This window comes from Parus major, chromosome 14 (genome assembly GCF_001522545.3).
Source record: "Parus major isolate Abel chromosome 14, Parus_major1.1, whole genome shotgun sequence".
NCBI lineage: Eukaryota > Metazoa > Chordata > Aves > Passeriformes > Paridae > Parus > Parus major.
Genome location: NC_031783.1, coordinates 6,520,728 through 6,539,376, shown reverse-complemented (window position 1 = coordinate 6,539,376; position 18,649 = coordinate 6,520,728). Strand labels below are relative to the sequence as shown.

Below are 18,649 nucleotides of genomic sequence, written 5' to 3'. Positions count from 1 at the left end.
TTGTGCAGTTTTTCTATAGCAAATCTATACTATTGTGATGATGTGGTGGTGTGGCATCAAATCCAGAAACATTCCCATCTTGTTTGGGGAAGCTGGAAATCCATCAGCCCTGCTTAACTGCCAGGAAAACAGAACAAAGCAAGAGGAATCCCTCTACTGCCTGTGTTCTGACAGTGCTACCCACCTATCTGAATGAAACTGGAGCTATTCATTGATTGGACACAGGTGTTTTGTCAAACTGCTTTGAGTTTTTAAGTGAACAGTAGTTAATGGTGTTTTCTCCTTTCTTTTAAGACTGAAAATTTCTTGAAGCACAAGATCCGGAGCAGGCCGGACCGCTCGGAGCTGGTCAGAATGCACATCCTGGAAGGTACGTGCTGGCTCTGCGCTGTCGGAGCTGCTCACACAGGGACTTGGTTGTGCTCTCACTTGTGTCACTGAATTACACTTTGATGGGAATTATTTCTCAAGGTTTATTCCTATATTCCTCTACTTCTACAGTTTCTGTGGTAGTCTGTATTCTAAATGTGTATAGTAATAGATAAGTCTGTGGCAGTGAAGGTATTCTCAGCAGTGCATTTGTTTTCTATTGCATATTGTTCTTAATCTATACTCATAATTATATTATGGGGTATGTACATGGAGTGTTTCAATTGCTTCAATTTCTACTCATGCCCTAAAATGACCTGACAGCTTTGTGCTCTCTCTTGGCCCTGAAGGACTTTTAATAAATGTGACTGTTACCCTGTTACCTGTTATACTTGGCTGCTTTTGATATGAGTGGAATGGTTATTGCAAAGACAAGACAAAGCTGTTGTCATGAAATTGGGGAACAATTGGAACAGACTATTTAAATCAATAAATCCTTTTAGAGACCTTTGCAGAGCCTTCACTACAGGCCACTCAGATGAAACTGAAGAGAGCTCGGTTGGCAGATGATCTGAATGAGAAGATTGCTCAGAGACCCGGCCCTATGGAATTGGTAGAAAAAAATATTCTTCCTGTAGACTCCAGCGTTAAAGAAGCCATTATAGGCAAGTAGAAGTCAGCTTCTGTTTGTGATCTCCATGGCATTGTGGAAAATAAATAATTTAACTCTTCAGTGTAAAGTTCACTAGAAGATAATATATGCTCAGTTTATTACTACTTACTGTTTCAGCTTCTGAGACCTAAACTTTGTTATGATTTAGATAAAGTAATCCTATTTTTATATGAAACTTTGAAAATACGTGTTTTTAATAAAAATCATTACAGAGTAATCAAACATCTGTGGTCATTCTTCAGCCTGTCTTAGGTGTCCATGTGCACTCCACATCTCTTGAATATACCTTTTATACATTTTTATTGAACGTACCTTGAATATATGAATATTATGAATATATATGAACATATGAATATTATGATTTAATATGACTATATTAAAAACACAATAAATACCATATGTTTAGACTGCTGAAAACGGATAATTTTCCAGCAATTAGCTAATTCTGCCATTAATGTCTAAATTCTATTTGTTTGGAATTTGTTTGTTTGAAACATTGTTTTTTTCTATGTAAACATTTTAGCAGTTGGACAAGAGAATTACCCTCAAGCTTTGGATGATTTCTCATTTGATGAAGACAGCAGTGATGCTTTATCACCAGATCAGCCAGCTAGCCAAGAATCCCAGGGCTCAGCAGCTTCCCCTGGTGAGCCAAAAACAAGTGACTCACCCTCACCTATAACCCCAAATGCTGCTGCTTCAACACAGGTACACTTTTTAAATGTTTAAATTTTCACAGTATGGTTTTTGGTCTGATGTAGAAATGGGGCATAGTTTCACATGGAATGAATTCCTCTGCTGCTACAAAAGAGTATCTGGGACTCACTTTTCTGGTTGGGAGTGCATAGAGTGGAACCCTGGCTTAGCTGGTGGCAGTGATGAAATTCCCATAGGCAGCAGTGAAGCCATAAATTCCCTGAAATTCATTATGGCCCATAGAAGATTTGCAGCTTTCCCAGAAGTTGTTTAAAAGGTCATGGCCATGGTTTGCTCCAGCTGTTATTGATTACTTAATGTCTGTCTTCCTTCTGGGCAAGGTCTTGAACTCACTTAGAATTAAACTTAGCTGAAACAACAGTTGACGTCAGTTCCATTATCTTCAGAAAAGTCCATAAAAAAATGGTTTCCCACATAATTTAAATATTCTTTCCTATAGTTTTAAAATACTCCCTAATAAGAAATCAAAATAACAGAGTACATTGATTTTTCTATGAGGTTTTTAGTATTTTCTTAAGGTACTTACAAAGAAAGAAAAGTAATTGTGTCATGGCAGATAAAATGTTATCTTTATAGCAGAGCATTTAAAGGTGTGAGAATTTTGAGAGCTGTGGATTTGCTCCTTACTGCAGAAAGTAATTTAAAATTCAACTGTTAATTAACTAAAAAAGAGATAGCTCTTGTTAATGCTGCAAAGACTATATTGCCTTTATGACCACTGACACTTGACATCTGAGTGGTTCAAGGTCTGGTATTACTTTCCTTGGTTTTCTTATTACCACAGTAGATAGAAAAAGTATTGCAAAGTTCATCTTCAATAACAATGCTGGACACAAAGTACAGCACATCCACATTGAGAGAATATAATTTGTGTTGAATAAATTGAAAACAAACCACATGAAATTAGATTCCTGAGTAAGGAATTAGGTTCCTAATTGAGAGTTAAATAAAAATACTCAAAGCAGTACATGCCAAAAGCTTTCCAAGTAGGAAGCATAAGAGAGATACGTGATTGCAGAAACAAAAAGGCACTTGAGCTTGATTGAAAAAGCGCTTCAGATAGAAATTCAAACCTTTGCTTATGGATTTCATATCACATTACAGACACTTCTGTACACACATCTAAAATGAGAAAGTTGCTCTTTTGCAGAAAAACAGATGCTCACCTTGTTGTTCCTTTTGAATTAAAGAATAGCAGCACAGCAGGTTTCTACAGAAGATGTGTCTGGGAATGGCTCCTTTATTCTTTTAATTTCCTCTGATAAATTTTAAATTTTATTACTACAAAAAAATATGAAGAATGTTTTGAATAAAGCGAGTGCAGCCAGAGTTCTTTTCAAGGCTTCCTCCTCCGCACATTTCCAGACTACAGAGGATGTAACATAATTTTGAGAACCTTCAGCTCTTGTTGACTGATGACCTAAAACTTACTTTAACCCAGTGTACTTGCATCTGGTAAGGATTAGGCATTTTAGTCATACTCCAAACAGATCAAAATGGGGTATTCACAATTCAGAAAATGTTAAACAGTTATCTTCAAAACAGCTGAAGAATTTTGCTTGATGGCACAGAATAACTGTTTTCTTAATATATTCTGTGTGGCTTATTGACCTGCTAGATTCTTGTTGGCATCTAGCAGAAAACTCATATTATTTGGAAATAGCGATCTGTTCAAATTAAGTAATTACTAGTTTATGAAGTAATCAAGTTAAGAAGTCAAGACCTGTTAAATCTAATTTTTTTCAATTTAAAAGTATATAAAGTAAATGATATGTGTGGTTCATTGCCTCATCTAACACTTGCAGGAAAAATTGGGAAGTCTGTGAAAAGCTTTGTGTGTAGGTTAGGATAATGAGTATTGTAAGGAAAAGTAATTTACTGTCTGGCAAGAGGTAAATGTTTTGCACCATGATTTTCACACAATTTGGTAAGAGATAATTTGGGGGTTTGGTGGTGCTTTTTTTTGTTTTGTTTTGGTTTGGTTTTGTTTGGGCTTTTTAAAAAATATACTAACTTTCTCATTTTTAAGAGTTTTACTCTGCTGTCATCATGGATTTGTTTTCCTAGCCTATAATGGGTTACTAAATAGTATGTTTGAAGTCAAGTTGTTTGGGTTCAAGAAGGATCAGAATAGTACATGACTATGCAATGAATAAGTGAAGTAGCAAACATTTAAAATGGTGTTTAGGTAAGAAACAGTGAAAATCAAGAGGTCATTTTAATTCCTCTGTGCCTGATGGTAATATGGTACTTGACAGTTTGATTCTAAGACAAACTAAGACCATTTTAAAGTTTTGCTGCTATAACTTAAATAAACCTTTTAAACTGGATTGCCATAGGGATGCAATATGTTGGAATACAGCGTCCAGAATCCTTTCTAGAAGGCTAAGTCCCTCTAGTGTCCCCTCCCAATTCTTGTGCAAGCAAATAACAGACACTGTGGAGATAGCAGATGCTTTCCAGAGCAAACACTCTGAAACTTGGATATAAAAATAGAGGCCTTTGTATCTTTAGCCTGCCACCATAAACTGACAGGAGCCCAGGACGGGCATGTGCACAGTGTTACAGTGACTAGGGAGAGCATGGTAAATCTGCTATTTAGTAAAGCAGTCACCAGGAGCTGTTCCTCTGTGTGGCTGCAAGACAGAGGGATCAAACCTATTCAGTTTTGCTGGATTGTGGGAAGGCAGCTATAGTTGCCTCTTGGCAGCTGATGGTTGGGAATGCAGTGGGATTTCTAAATGAAACACAAAGATAAAATGGAAATTTATTACCAATTAATTGTAAGCAGAAGTTGGAGAGCTGTGCATGCAGTCTGGCAGCTTGGGAACTGCTATCTCAGAAATAAAAGGACCCAGGACATAGAGCTGCAAAATGTGTACCAAGTTAAGTCCTTTGTGCTACAATCTCATAGAAGAATATGGGAAAGGTACGGGAAGAAGTGAAACAGAAAGAAGTACCTGTCGGACTTAATTAGAATGCAAGTCTTGGAATTAATTTGGAAGAAAAAGGATGTTTACTGATAGGAATATAAAAAAGGGTCTTTTATAAAAGGAACATTGTACTAGGTGATCTAATTGCTTTCTTCAACAATGGAAATGCAATTGATGTAATCTGGCTGGATTTATTATTGGGTGATACTAAACTCTAGGAAAATGAAGATGGAGATTACCAGAAATGAGACAGAAAGAGGGAAGTCTTGGGCTGAAAGGAAGCTGGAACCAGTGCTCTGTGGGAGTTGATTTGGGACATTCTAGTTTCATGTTACCATTAACAACCTTGACGTAAGAATGGGTCACCTAACAAAAGTAGGAAGGCATAGTCAGCACACAGTTTGATTGTTATTATGCAAAAAGACCAGTTGATTTGGCTTTTAAGAGAAATGCAATTCCAATAGAATGAATAATTATTGGAAAGAAAAATACACAATGTCTCCTTCCCATGACAAAGAAATGTGGAAACCTGGGGACTCTTGAATCAAGATAAAAGTGGGGAGGAAGAGAGCTGGGGTGCAGTGTTCAGCAGTGGAGTCAGAGAGCTACTGTGGACATCCTCTGTAAAATTGCAAGTTTGTCAGAAGAGATCATTCCAGTAAAAGTGGCAATGCCACTGTAAGGACCCTATATATGTAAATATATATAAAGAATACATGAATATCCTGTACATTTTCAATTACTTAAATCCCAGAAAGACTAATGAAAACCATTAACAGAGTTACCTGTAACAGGTAAAGATAATCAGAGAATGAAAAATCTGTTTGTAAGAAAAGAGTAAAAATTTCTTTGTGTATCTAGGAACACAAGGACTGAGATCTGTTTATGTAGAGTGTAGATTCCATCAGAGGGATATTCACCACAGAAGGAAATCATAAGGTCTCTTTAAGACTTAAAATCACAAACCAATTTCAGCACAATAAAAATTGGTATGACAAATTTTAGATGAGGGAAGTTTGGGTTTACACTTCTGCTGGCATATGATAAAAAAGAAATGTACCTCCTGGCAGAATCAGAGGTGGGGTTCTGTGAAAATAGGAGTAGGAAATGTAAAAATACACCTGCTATCCTGCTGGGTGATCATTCTGGAACAAGAAGTTTGATTACCTGTGTTGAAGTTTGACCTTTATGAAAGCAAAGCTTTTCTGACAGTACTTGTTTGGGTGGTAGGATTCTCCTTGTATACACAAAAATCTGACTCCACAGAAAAAAATACTGAAGGCCTCAATTTCATAGTAATAAAGAAGTGTTTTCCTATCGTGAGAAACCATTTTATTTTATTTGCTATATTTGAAGTGTGCCAAAATGTTCCCTTATAGAATACTTACACACATGTACAGGAGTTCTGTTTTCACCATTCCTCTGAAAAAGATTTTGTGTATTTGACATGATAGTAATTTGTCTTAACTTTTTCACGTTTTTTTCTAGTTACTCAGGCAGTTGATGTTTTTAATGTTTCTCTTTTTCCTTATATTTTTTTAATACTAGTATCCACCTTTAACCTCTCCAGTTCCTGAATTCCTCAAAACTCCCTCTGCAGTTGAACAGCACGTGACTCGTTCCACTGCTGCAACCACCCTGACCACAACCACTGTATCTGCAGCAAAGCCTGGGCCAACGTTAGTGAAGGTGGGTACCTGGAACTGTGGCCCATGAGGACAATATTCTTCCTCTTTTTCCTAAGCCCACGGTGCTGTTTTTAATGGAAAACTACACAAGTAATCTTGCAGTGCCTGTAACTAAGAAAAACTCTGGTGTTCGGGGGGAGCATACTGGGCTGGTGACTCAAAGCTTTTGTGTCCTAAGGTCAGCCAGTAACCCTTGTAGGAACAGCTCATTATTCCAAGAAGTCCTTACAGTACAGTTGACAGAAGTTTTCAGGCAGAATTGTGCATAAAGTTGCTATGGAAGTTTTTAAGAAATAAGTACAATAGGTTTTTGCAATAGAGTTTCTGCTTTCTATTTCTGTCTGCCTTGTAATCTAGTTTTGTATGGAGGATAGTTGAATAGAGAGTCACTGCGTTCATAGTCTACCTGTAACCAAGGTGATGAAGAGCAGCAGCATTGCTCCTTTTCCACAACTATTTTCTTAGTTGGTTTAATGTATAAGCAGAATGCATTGTGAGGAAGAAGTTACTGTATCCTTGTTGAATACCAGAAGAACTTACACAATTACCTTTTATGCACTGACTTAGCCAGCAGCCTGGAAAACCCTTTCAAAAAGTTAAGAGAGGGATTTCTTTTAGATGTCCATTATGTTTCATTTCAGTAATTTCACTGTCTTCAGCTGTGTTAATGAATATATGTATGCAGACTTCTACTTACCTACATTAAACTAATTCAGTTAAATATGCAAAGATGATCGCTGGCAGTCAATTTCTAGTATGGATTTGGCTATATCCTTTGAAATCACTGGATTTGTACCAGCTTACTTAATGCAGGACCTTAATGACAAATTCAGATGTGCCCCAAGAGAGGCTGTCTGTGTAGTAAACATGCATGGATCAACACAGCATTAATGCTTTGATACCTTCTGTATGATTAGATAACTGCCTTCAATTTTTCCCTCAAAAAAATTTCAAAGAGCTTGTAAATGAAGAGAGTTTTACCACTTGAGCAGGTATTGCTAAGGGTACTGCTGCCTCTAATTTATAGTAGTGTCTGCCCATGCTTTTAGTCTAGACCTCTAAGTACCTCAGATGTTTACAGATGGAATTTAGAGTACTGGATTTTACTTCCACAAACTGCTAAGTTGCTTTGAATTTACCTGCTTAAGAAGAATGCCTCTTGACAATGACAGGTCATGACTGATAGAATTCCTTATCTGTGCCACCTTTAAAAAACCATTCACAAACTGTGATTTGATGACCTCTACTTGTGCAGGGGATAAGCCAGCTGGAGTATGTTAACCTTCCAAGGATGGTTCATTTGGGCATGTTTTCAAGGACAATTGTTTTCAGTAGCTCCCCACAGATTAAAAAAGTGATCTGGTATGCTGCATCTCTGAGCCATGCATAACTGCTTTAAATGACATCCTTTGTGGTTTTGTTTCAATCTTTTCCAACCATAAACAGCAAAGCCACCCAAAGAACCCAAATGATAAACATCGGAGCAAGAAATGTAAAGAACCTAAGCCAAGGGTGAAAAAATTGAAGTATCATCAGTATATTCCACCTGATCAGAAAGGTGAGAAAAATGAGCCACAGATGGACTCCAACTATGCTCGTCTGCTACAACAGCAGCAACTGTTTTTGCAGTTGCAGATCCTGAGCCAACAGCAGCAACACTACAACTACCAGACAATTCTACCTGCACCGCTGAAGTATGTGAAGCATTGTTTGTGTCCTTTAAAGAAAAACATATACATCAGTTAGAGGCTTAGGGCTTTAGAAGTAAACATGGTTTGCAAATGTTAAAGAGACAGTTGGAACCCGAGAAAACTTGAAATGGCATTGTGCATCACTGTGGGTATTATTTGCCTTATTTAACAACGTGATGAGCTTGTTCTCTTGTTAAAATAATCCTGTGGTCTGATAAGCCTTGAAGTGGTCCTAGTTATTTTTATGTGACATGGAAACAGAACATCTTACCTGTCAGATGTGTTTTTTCTGACCGAATGCATTCTTGAAACCCAAAAGCATTTGTGCAAAATCAAGAAAAGTTTTGACAGCATTTTCACTCAAGTGTGACATAAGTAAGCAGAGCAGGAGAGAAGCTTGCAGACCATGTCTTTAACAAAGACATACACTATTCTTGTGGGCTTATTTTTTTACATCAAATTCACAAAATACATTTTTGCAGTTTATAAATAAGACAAAACAGTAATTTTAAATCTGACAAGATCTATCTGTTGTTTATAACCTCATCTCTAATTCATATATGAGTTTCTCATTAGTATTGATCTTTAGCACTTTTAACAGTGAGAAGTACACTCACTGATTTATAGGTAGAAGCAGTCAGAAAAATAAGTGTTTAAAGAGTTGCCAGCACCCTGTAACAAAACAAGAAGCTGACTATCTGCAGAGTTACATTCTCATCATCTATGACCAGTCTTTTCCTAGAAGTGCTTCAAATGTAACATGCCACAGTCACACAACCCTAAATTCATATTGACTTTCAGCTGTTCTTTTAAAATGAGTTTTCACTGAGTTCTTTTTCTTCAGCAAGTGAGGCTAGAAAAGTTAAAGCTACCATCTGTGGTTTTATTTATAATTATCATGTATCCTAACATTTGGACTGGCGATGTTTCTGCCTGCTTGCCCACGCTTCTTCTGTTCCATTTAGTGACATTTCAGAAACATTTCTTCATAAATCAGCTAAACGAAATAAAAGATTACTTATGGTACCTAGTGTAAATGATGGCATTTTTAATTTTTTATGAGTATTTCAGAATCTTTATATGAGATTCTTGAGTTCAGCTGATAAAAATGCATTATCTTCAAAGTGCACTGCTTTATGTCAGTCCGTACTGTGTGTGAACATTGGACATCTAGGGAAGGGTTGATCACAGAGTTCAGTATTGGGGGGTGGTTATTGATGCCAGACAAAAAATTAACTAATTGCCCTGGGTGGTGATTAATTTGTGTAAACTGAGTTTGCAGTCCATAGTGTTCTTCAGGGATACCATGACAATAATTAAAGCATAGATTGGTATGCTTAACTGCAAAACCAAAACAAAATAGCGCCACACTACTCTGTTTTCTGACAATACTTAACAGTAATGTGTTAGGTTAAGCATGGATTTGTAAAAAGAGTTAATTAGCTAATTAGCTTCACAGACATGAGATTCAGAACCACAGCCTCTTGACTGAAAACATAATAAATTAAACATTGACATTTTTGTCCCTCTTTTTCCTGTTACTTGAAGGTCACTGAATGACAAACAGAGCAACAATGGGAATTCACCACTGAATACTTTGAGCAACAGTACACCAACATCAGCTGCCAGTTCACCAAGACAGAACAGTAATGTTCCTAGCAGAAAACCAGGTCCACTACCTTCAAGCTTGGATGACTTGAAGGTAAAAGATAAAAGGAATTTGTCCATTCCTGTGCATTACTATAATTCATAACTTGTGAAGTGTTACTGCCAAGAATATGCCTGGTAATTTGTACCAATTAAAAATGTTCTTTCTTCCTAATTGGTCAGAATAAGATTGTCAAAGTTTTCATACACAGCTCTCCTGGACTTTAATATTTGATTCCTCATATACATATGTTCCAGAAATGACATTTCTTTCCCAAAGAATTGGAAAAAGACACATTGTGTAAGTCCCTCACTATGACACCTTGGGTCACATGTGGGGCTCACCTCATGTGAAGTTTCAGCTCAGGCAGATTTAAACTCTGGAGCAGTACTTTCCTCATGACATATTTCAGTGTATCAGTGAAGAGGTTTAGTTAAGCAATATAAATTAAAAGATGTCCTAGTAAAAACATTTATTAGCTTATATATAATATTAGTATTCTGAGAGGTCACTGCTATAAATAGAAACAGAAATAAGACTAAAAAGAGAGTAGAAAAGACATTCTTACCAGAGTTCAATATGTCATCTGAAAATGAACACTAAATTCTGAAGTTTTTTGAAATCATAACTATGTGGACTGTTCAGGTTGCACTGTGAGGGTATTGCATAGGATCTTCCTTCTAGCAGGAATAAAGACTGTGAGGGACGAATCTGAAGGAGCTTGTGGGGGTTTAGGATTCATTCAGCAGCTGCAGGAATGTGCCAAACCTCAGCAGCAGGATAGGGACATCTAGTGGGCATTTAATCCCTTTATCTTTGCCTTTACCAAGGTTTGTGAGGGGTGGGAGGGAGGATTTTTTTTAGATTTGAAGGAATAAAAAGAAGAAATCTTGGAAGATTATAGTCTCAAGACAGTAATGTATTGTCCTAAGTTAAAGCAAATCTTTTAATATTACATAAGTCTATAAAATTTGTAACTAAAAACTTGTAAAGATATTTAAGTTAATACCTGAAATTGTGCTTTGCAGTGATTAAAGCTGCTCACTTACCTATTTCTGCACAATTTATTGGTATTCCTGCTGATGTGGTAACACCAACATAAGCCTTTCTTGCAGACCTGCTGGTGGTAGTTTTACCACTGAATCAGCTAAATCAATTCAGATTAAGAGTTCAGAAATGAATTGTTGAAAAAGAGAAAAATTAGAACACACTCTCAAGTGTAGAAGGTACTAGACTGGGCAAAACAGCTGACAGTCATTGGCTAGGGAGTTATTTAACAATATTGCTGTGGATTTTAGAGGTATAAAATGTATTGCTGTGAATTTTCATCATTTCCAAATAAAAAATACCTCCAACTTAAATTCTAGGTTGGCTGAGTACTGAAATACTGCTGAGCTACCTCTTGTTCTATTAGAGGTAACTCTAAAATGCAGAGAGCCCCAACTCTGCAGTTAGCTGTGGTGCATGTTTATGATAAACAGAAGCCATTATTTATGATTGCTTTTCATTAATTGGTATTTTGAAGCACAAAAGTAATTTACACTTAATGCATTTGCACTTTGTAAGCTTATTCAAAAAAACTGAGAACATTTTTCTATCAGAAAGTAATTTTGACTGCTTACACTGTCTATGTAAAAGAAACCCAGATGGCACATAGGGTAACTGTTGGTTTGCTAATTAGCAAGAGTGCCTTTTGTGTTTGATGGGTCTGTTGAATCATCAACTGACCTGGTAAAGTTTCTCAGAAACAGATCTGTCTGTCCTGATGGTGTAACAAAGGGACTCAGCGTGCTGCTGTTCACTGCTTTTATCTGTACTGCTGCCACTGTCTGCTGGTTTGCTTTAGAGGTTTTTAGCTCAGAACTGGAGCTGTAGGTGCATTTTTCCATGTTGAATATTTATGAAAAAACATCATCAGTTTGCTACTATTCACTGTACAACTGAACACTCCTAAGATTTTGGCCACTTAAACACTGAAGTAAGTAGGAAGTCATGGAAATGTGTTCATAGATAATGCGTGCTGTCAGAACCCAGAGGTGTAATAACCACAAATACACCACTGAAAATGATTTTCATTATAGAGATGTAATAAGGAAGCATATCAGTTAAGTTTTAATATTTTCCTTTTTTATTATAGTGTTTTATTTTATTTTATTTCAGGTAGCAGAGCTTAAAATGGAGTTGAAACTGAGGGGATTACCAGTGTCTGGAACGAAAACAGATCTTATTGAGCGACTCAAAACCTATCAAGATCTTAACAACAATGGGGTTGCTACAAGTACCTCTGTGACAGTGACTACTTCTAGTGGGGCCACAGGTAACACTGGGGAAGTGACTGTGGCATTTCCCGTTGCAACACTAAATAAACCAGTGGCTAATACGATATCCAGCTTCCCTCCAGAAAAAACATCTACTGGACCTGGCAGCAAAGCAGCAAATACTGAAAACATCAGCTCTCCCTTGCCTATATCTCCCTCTCCTTCTGAACAGTCGAGTCTAAGCACAGATGATACGAGTATGGCAGACACTTTCCCAGAAATGACCATGATGTCATCGTCCCAGTTCCTAAGTACTTCACCACTGAGAGCAAGTACAAATGAGGATAATCAGAATCGCAGCAGTGGAAGCATCTCAACCATGGAGTTTGATGTAGCAGAAAAGGACCGCAAGCTTCAAGAAAAAGAAAAACAGATTGAGGAGCTCAAAAGAAAACTGGAACAAGAGCAAAAACTTGTGGAAGTATTGAAAATGCAGCTTGAGGTTAAAAAAAGGGGACAACAGCAACAGTCTCAGACTTTTGGTAACTCATCTGCTTTGGAACAGAAGCAGATCAGTGCTGCTGTCAAAGATGAAACTGCTCCTGCTGACTGCTCAAGTACAAGTCAATCTGTACCTGTAGTCAGCCATTCCTTAGGACAGTCAGTGTACACTGCTGGCCAGAATCCAGTTGCCAAAAAGGCGGTTGTTATCAAGCAGGAGATACCTGTGGCCAAAGCTGAACCTCAGAATGCCATTTCTCAGTTTTATGTCAGTCCACAGAGGCAGCCACAAACTGCAGTTGTTGCCCAGCCTCAAGCTTTATTAACTACCCAAGGAACTGCCCAGCTGCTCCTCCCACTGTCTATCCAGGGACCGAATGCTGCTACTGCAGTGCAGTTACCAGTTGGAAATATCAAATTGCAGGTAAGAGTGTTTCTATTTTTTTTATCATGTAACCTGTATGGCAGTATTTCATAACTTAGTGTAAATAGGTAAATGTGCTGCTTACAGGATTAACTTAAAAAGCAGGCGTAGCCTGTTTCTGCTTAAGGGAAACAGTAGAAAATCTTGAGCCAATCTTGTAATACCTGCTTCTAGTACTTGTTTCTTTGCAACTTTTTTTCCCAGATACTCTTTCCTGAAAAGCAATTCTTGCTATGTACTGCCTCCATGCACAATTTGATTTAATACCATCATTTTGTTAACTGAAAATTGTAATAGAGGGCTACAGCCTCAGTACTTTGTTTTGAGATAGCCCTGTTGGCAAAACATATGTGAACTACCTTGTGTGGTGGTGCTTCAATGCATTTATTTAAAAATGTGAATGCCAGGTTGTGGAACTCTGCTGGGGACTTCGAAAAAGAAACCACGGTTACACAAATATTATTTCTAGGCTGATTATAGCTTGTGAATAAATACAGCATAAACCAAGCCAGGCTATAAATACAGAGGTGTAAGAATAATCTGACCAAGCTGAATTAGTGTAACCTTTTGATCTGATGTAGAATTAAGCAGTAATGCATTGTGGAATGCAAATGGCTTTGTGGGAACATCCCCTGCCACCCATCATGGCAGCTAAGTATTCTTCCAGCTGCAGTGTGTCCCTGGCTTTTGTGCATTCTGTGGGCCTACGCTTGCTGCAAGTCTGTGCACATCCAGCAATCTTTGAGGGGTGGAAAATTCTGGTGAGGATGGGCCCCAGTCTGCAGTGCAAGAACTGTTCCTAGGAACTATACACCCAGATCCCCACCTGATTTGTTCTAAAACCCTGCTAGAATTCTGTAACAAGCTTAAGCAACTTTTCCTGGTATTTCACTTCACCAAAACTCCAGAATGTTTTCCACTACCACTTAAAATGGTTTTTCATGAGGTTGGACATGCTTCTTGTCATTCACTGGCCATTAAAAATTTCCATGGTCTTAAAAGCAACCTTTTGCTTGCATCATCAGTTTTGTCTTCTAGTTACTCAAGACAGTTCCTTAGAGTCCTTTCTTACTGATTTATGCTTTTCCTGTCCCCTGATATTTTAATCGCTATCCACTGGGCTCTCTCCAGTTTATCTTTGTCTGAAACTGTGTTGACAAAATAAGCATCACCTTGTAGCTGGGAACTCCCCAGTACCAAACACAGTAACAGTTTGGTTTCCTGTACAGTTCACACTCATCCCTCCCAGAATACATGTTACTGCTACTCTGCATAAGGTGTGCAATAGATTTTTACATGATGTAACTTACTGTCAGATACAAATAATGCAAATATTTTATCTTCATCCTTTAGGCTCAATCACAAGCTGGAATACAGACCCCATCACAAATACCTGCTCCTATTTCTTCCTCTGGCCTGGTGCAGACAGCACCTCAGATGCATACTCCACAATCAAAACAAAATACCAGCATGCAGCACGCACTTGGTCAGACCCAACCAATCAGAAAGGTTTGTGGATAGCAATAAACATTAAAATAAATAGTTGTGTAATCTAGTTCTAGGCAGTGCTTTTAGAATCTTTCATGTGTCATCTGTGTTATATACAAATGATGAAGTTGCCTAACATCTGTAGATGTAGGATAAACATCATGTTTATCTGTGTGATACAATGGGCTTGTAACTCCTTCTCTTTCCAAAATTTTAGTCAGTGCAGGACTTGATTTTTCAGTTGCAAATAAATACATTTTCTAAAGACTTTTATCTTAATGGTACACTTAGGGCATGACTCTTATTACATTCTTCCTCATGCTTGGCACAAGTGGTGTGTACCAGGTACATTCCAGTCAATTTCTCTTATTTGCCACTGGCTCTAAATGGGAGGTTCTCATAGGCAGCTCTTAAGAGAAAGCTTTTACCTATACCTCCAGAGATTTATTCTTTTATAGAAGTTAATTTTGGTTTTCTTACTTTCCTTGTTGATTTCATTCCTCCTTATGAAGGAAGCTATGGACTCAGATTCTGAGGATGGTAATTCTAGTGGGTCAAAACCCTACCATACCTCTTCCTGAGGAATGTAGGGTATGATTCAGAGAGATCCTTCTCTTTTTCCCTACCAGAAACAGTCAGCTCTGTAATGTCCCATTGCAACAGATGTTCCTCTGCACTGGATGTTCGGTTGTGACTGCCACTCCAGTCATGTTCATATGGGAACTGCTATCAACTCATCAGCACCAGTCATCACAAAAGAAAATGTTTTCTCCTCCTCTGAGCCTCTTCCAGACTGACCTCTGTTATTGAGAACATGGAGATTAGTTTTGGACCTTTATTGCATTCTTATCAGTATAGCTACTTCTGTTGACTGTAGGGCTCCTATTACTTAGGACAGCAAGATTTTTTAGCCTGCCCCTAGGGACAGATAATTTAGAAACAAATTCCAAGATGAAGAGGGTAATTTTTGCAGTATATTATGTAACTATTATATCTCAACCTTCAAAGTTCTTCTTTCAGTTTACAAAAGTGCATCATGAACCCCGTGTTCTGCTGTGATTTGGGGATTTTACCTGAGCAGTGTCACCTTACCTGCCTCTGCTTGGGCTCTTGTTCCAGATAAAAATTTACCTTGGGAGATGTATGATTGTGCTTTGCCATTCTCTAGAGAGCTGGCTAGTAAAGGGGGACACAGCTAAAGGAGCACCAGTACTCTTCAGACTGCTTGTTCAGTCTGTTTAATTTCATGGACATTGAGGTTATCCTCCAGAAGTCAAAACTGACATACATCCAAAAAGCAGATTTCATGCAGCTTCTCTGGGATTTGATGAGGGGTTAATCTTACCTATTAATTCAACAGGTCTTATAGAGAAATTTTCCAGTCATTCTGAGGCACGTACTTGTGCCAAAGACTGGCAGCTTGCTGCCATTGCTGCCTCCAAGTTCCTTGAAATGTCCACAGGACATAACCAATCCTCCCTGCTATTCACATCAGTTGTCACGAAGACAACAGTTCCCAGCAGAGTTTGCAGCCTGCTATTGCACTGGTGTTTACATCAAAATGAAAATACTGATGTGATACAACAGATCAGGACACTCCTCATGCATTCAGCATTAGATCTACCTCTCTCCATCCATGACCTAAGATTTGTCACCTTTGTCATAAAGGTATTTGGGAGTGATACTGAATTTAAAACAGCCTTATGCACTATGTATTGGTAGCTTCTCTTTATCTCCCTTATGTTATTGACTGTCCACTAGGTGGAGAAATCATGGATATGCTGTTTGAACTGTTCCATACAATTTCTTCACACTTCCTGGAAAATTGCAGGAAAATGTTTTTATTATTGAGTGATGAGTGAAAGTATGTTAGAGCACAAAAGTTCTTTCGGAGACCAACTGTTCTGAATTTAGAAATTAGTCCACTGAAAGGAAAAATCAGTATAAATAACATTCACTTAATAGGGAATTTAAGCAAACAAGCATTTTAAGAAAAAAGGTCTTATATTTAATTAATGTAATTTATCCCATATTACCTTTTTTTTTTTTTTTTAAATAAAAAACACCACAATCTAAGACTGATCTGTTAATCCTTTTCAGGTTTTTCCACCTGCCACATCAAATGCAGTTTTTTCCTATCAGACTGCACCAGTTTCAACACCTTCACAATCTTTTATTAATAAAACATCAAACTCTAGCGTTCACCCTGGTGGTAATCAGGTCCTCTCTGTGCAGAATGGACCTGCTGCTCCTAACAAGGTAAGGGTATCCCAACAGTCTTCCATAAAGTTCTTTTATATTTATTTTATATAAATATTATTTTATTCTTCTTATGTAACAAATGACTATTTACATACAGCAGCTCACTCAAGGAAGAATGTTTTGTAGATTTTAACAATACTTATATGTGCAGGTATATGAGAAAGGGAGAAAGAAACTTTATCCCTCTGATTATGCTAATACACAGATTGACATGACAGAATAATCTGTAGAGTTGATTTCAGTGAATTTTCAGAGTGAATTCATCTTGAATTCACTAAATCACATTATATAGTCACTGTTTTGTTATTTCACACAGCCTGGGTCTCCATCTCAAGCCCAGCCTTACATTGTTCAGCAACCCCTCTTCAACAACACAGTGTCCAAGACAAAAGATCCTCCTCGTTATGAAGAGGCCATAAAACAGACCCGCAATATTCAGCCATCACACCGTGAGGTACTTGTTTTCTTTAGTCTGTTAAAAATAGAGCTTTTCTTCACAATTACCAAAACCATCGCATGTTTTAAGGATTTTTAGTTTTGTTTTGGGGTTTGTTTTTGTTTTTGTTGCTTTTGTTTTTTTGTTTAGCATCAAGGTTTTCTAATATACCCTGTTACTGGTTGCATAGCTGTATTTAATTACAGGACTCCTGTTTCATTATTCTTTTATTAAAGCAGCATGTATGTAAATAAGTCTTACAGTTCCCAGTTGGCAATACATCTAATTGGGTTAATGCTGCTATTGCTTCTAACAGTAACTAGCCTTCAGGTGACTTGTTTTGAGAATGTGTGATACCCAAACCTCATGCTTAAGAGAGGAAAGATGCATTTTCCAAAGAGAGTAAACTTGAGGAGAATGTGTGTGAATGTTTATGCACACAGGCAAACATGAACATAGGTGTTTGCTTGAAAAGAATCTGTATTGAGTGATCTTGGTAAATAATCCTGTGTAGTGCTTTGCCAGTTTACCTTAATAAGGGTGGAAGTTCCTTTGTATCAGAGGAAATTTGTAAACAAAATGAATGAGTATCCCTAATTTCATGCTTTTATCCCAACAGTTAAAACCTTGTAGCCCCTAGTGTTGTTTGGGTGTTTGTGGTGGAAGATCTCAGGAATGACTATGGGTGTCTAATGCTGTTTCCTGTGTCCTTGGCATGTCCAGGACATCCCCACAGTGAGGGCACGCAGTTTGTCTTAGGTCACTTTTATCACTACCAGTCAATCAGGGGCTCCCCACTAGATCTGATGACAAATCACTTCCCATCCCTGGAGTATAAGCAATGGTTTAAAACACTTCTTCAGACCTTCATGAAAGTCTCAATTTTTTCTAGATATGTTATTGAATGAGTGGGTTTGTGGGGGCCTTTGTTACCTTTTGCTTAAGGTTCAGTTATTTAGGGGATGTCTGTTTAAAACAGAGTTAAGTTCCTGAAAGCTTACCTCCCACCCATAAAAAATAAAATAACATAAATCTACAGACTGGGGAAAAAAACATAAAATGCATCTTACATGACGGCCATTCACAGGCTATCTCTGAGAGACAGTAGAGCAGGGTTTGCAACCCCAAAGTGCTGCAGTTATTATTATCCTGGTACAAAATGGGGTCAGTAACTCTCCTGAGCCCTAGCTTCTTGCACCTCTCTCCTAGATTGCCTTCATGAAGTGTTTGTCATGCTCTTTGCCTATTCCTTTGTACTGAAACCAACCACAGAGATTACAAATGTCTCTCCAGAGTATCTGTTTTCTAGATAGACAATTTCATATTAAGCATTTCAGTCTTTATCATACGTTAGTACTTACATTCTGTTGAGAGAAACTAGGAACAATGAGTGTAGGAAAAAATACCACATGAAAGAGAATAACTCTGTTCTCCTGCACTACAGATTTCCAGTGCACACAGTCAACAGATGGATGATCTTTTTGATATTCTCATCAAGAGTGGAGGTAAGCTTATTGACAGCTGTGTGATGTAGAGATTTAAAACCTGGTAATAAAAACTC

General features: G+C 37.7%; 1 protein-coding gene and 1 long non-coding RNA gene across 20 annotated transcripts in view; one reads left to right on the top strand and one right to left on the bottom strand.

Annotated features, from left to right (window-relative positions):
* LOC107211028 overlaps positions 1–18,649 on the bottom strand; it is a 49,027-nt gene that overhangs the window by 14,440 nt on the left and 15,938 nt on the right. Inside the window, exon 3 of one of the 16 annotated variants that reach the window (XR_004499401.1) lies at positions 12,277–12,389. The exons of the other annotated variants lie outside the window; for them this stretch is intronic. This is a non-coding gene — a long non-coding RNA (uncharacterized LOC107211028). Of the gene's footprint in view, positions 1–12,276; positions 12,390–18,649 lie in introns of those variants that run through there. 16 annotated transcript variants of the gene reach the window in all.
* The window catches only part of MRTFB (myocardin related transcription factor B), a 65,779-nt gene that overhangs the window by 40,053 nt on the left and 7,077 nt on the right, over positions 1–18,649 (top strand). For 3 of the 4 annotated variants that reach the window (XM_015642451.1, XM_015642452.3, XM_015642453.3), the window contains 11 exons: positions 295–370; positions 873–1,034; positions 1,566–1,750; positions 6,241–6,381; positions 7,827–8,074; positions 9,620–9,773; positions 11,880–12,902; positions 14,256–14,411; positions 16,491–16,649; positions 16,969–17,106; positions 18,533–18,593. In XM_015642451.1, coding sequence (XP_015497937.1) covers positions 295–370; positions 873–1,034; positions 1,566–1,750; positions 6,241–6,381; positions 7,827–8,074; positions 9,620–9,773; positions 11,880–12,902; positions 14,256–14,411; positions 16,491–16,649; positions 16,969–17,106; positions 18,533–18,593 — 2,503 coding nt within the window. The remainder of the gene's footprint in view (positions 1–294; positions 371–872; positions 1,035–1,565; positions 1,751–6,240; positions 6,382–7,826; positions 8,075–9,619; positions 9,774–11,879; positions 12,903–14,255; positions 14,412–16,490; positions 16,650–16,968; positions 17,107–18,532; positions 18,594–18,649) is intronic. The other variant, XM_015642454.2, reaches the window with a different exon arrangement.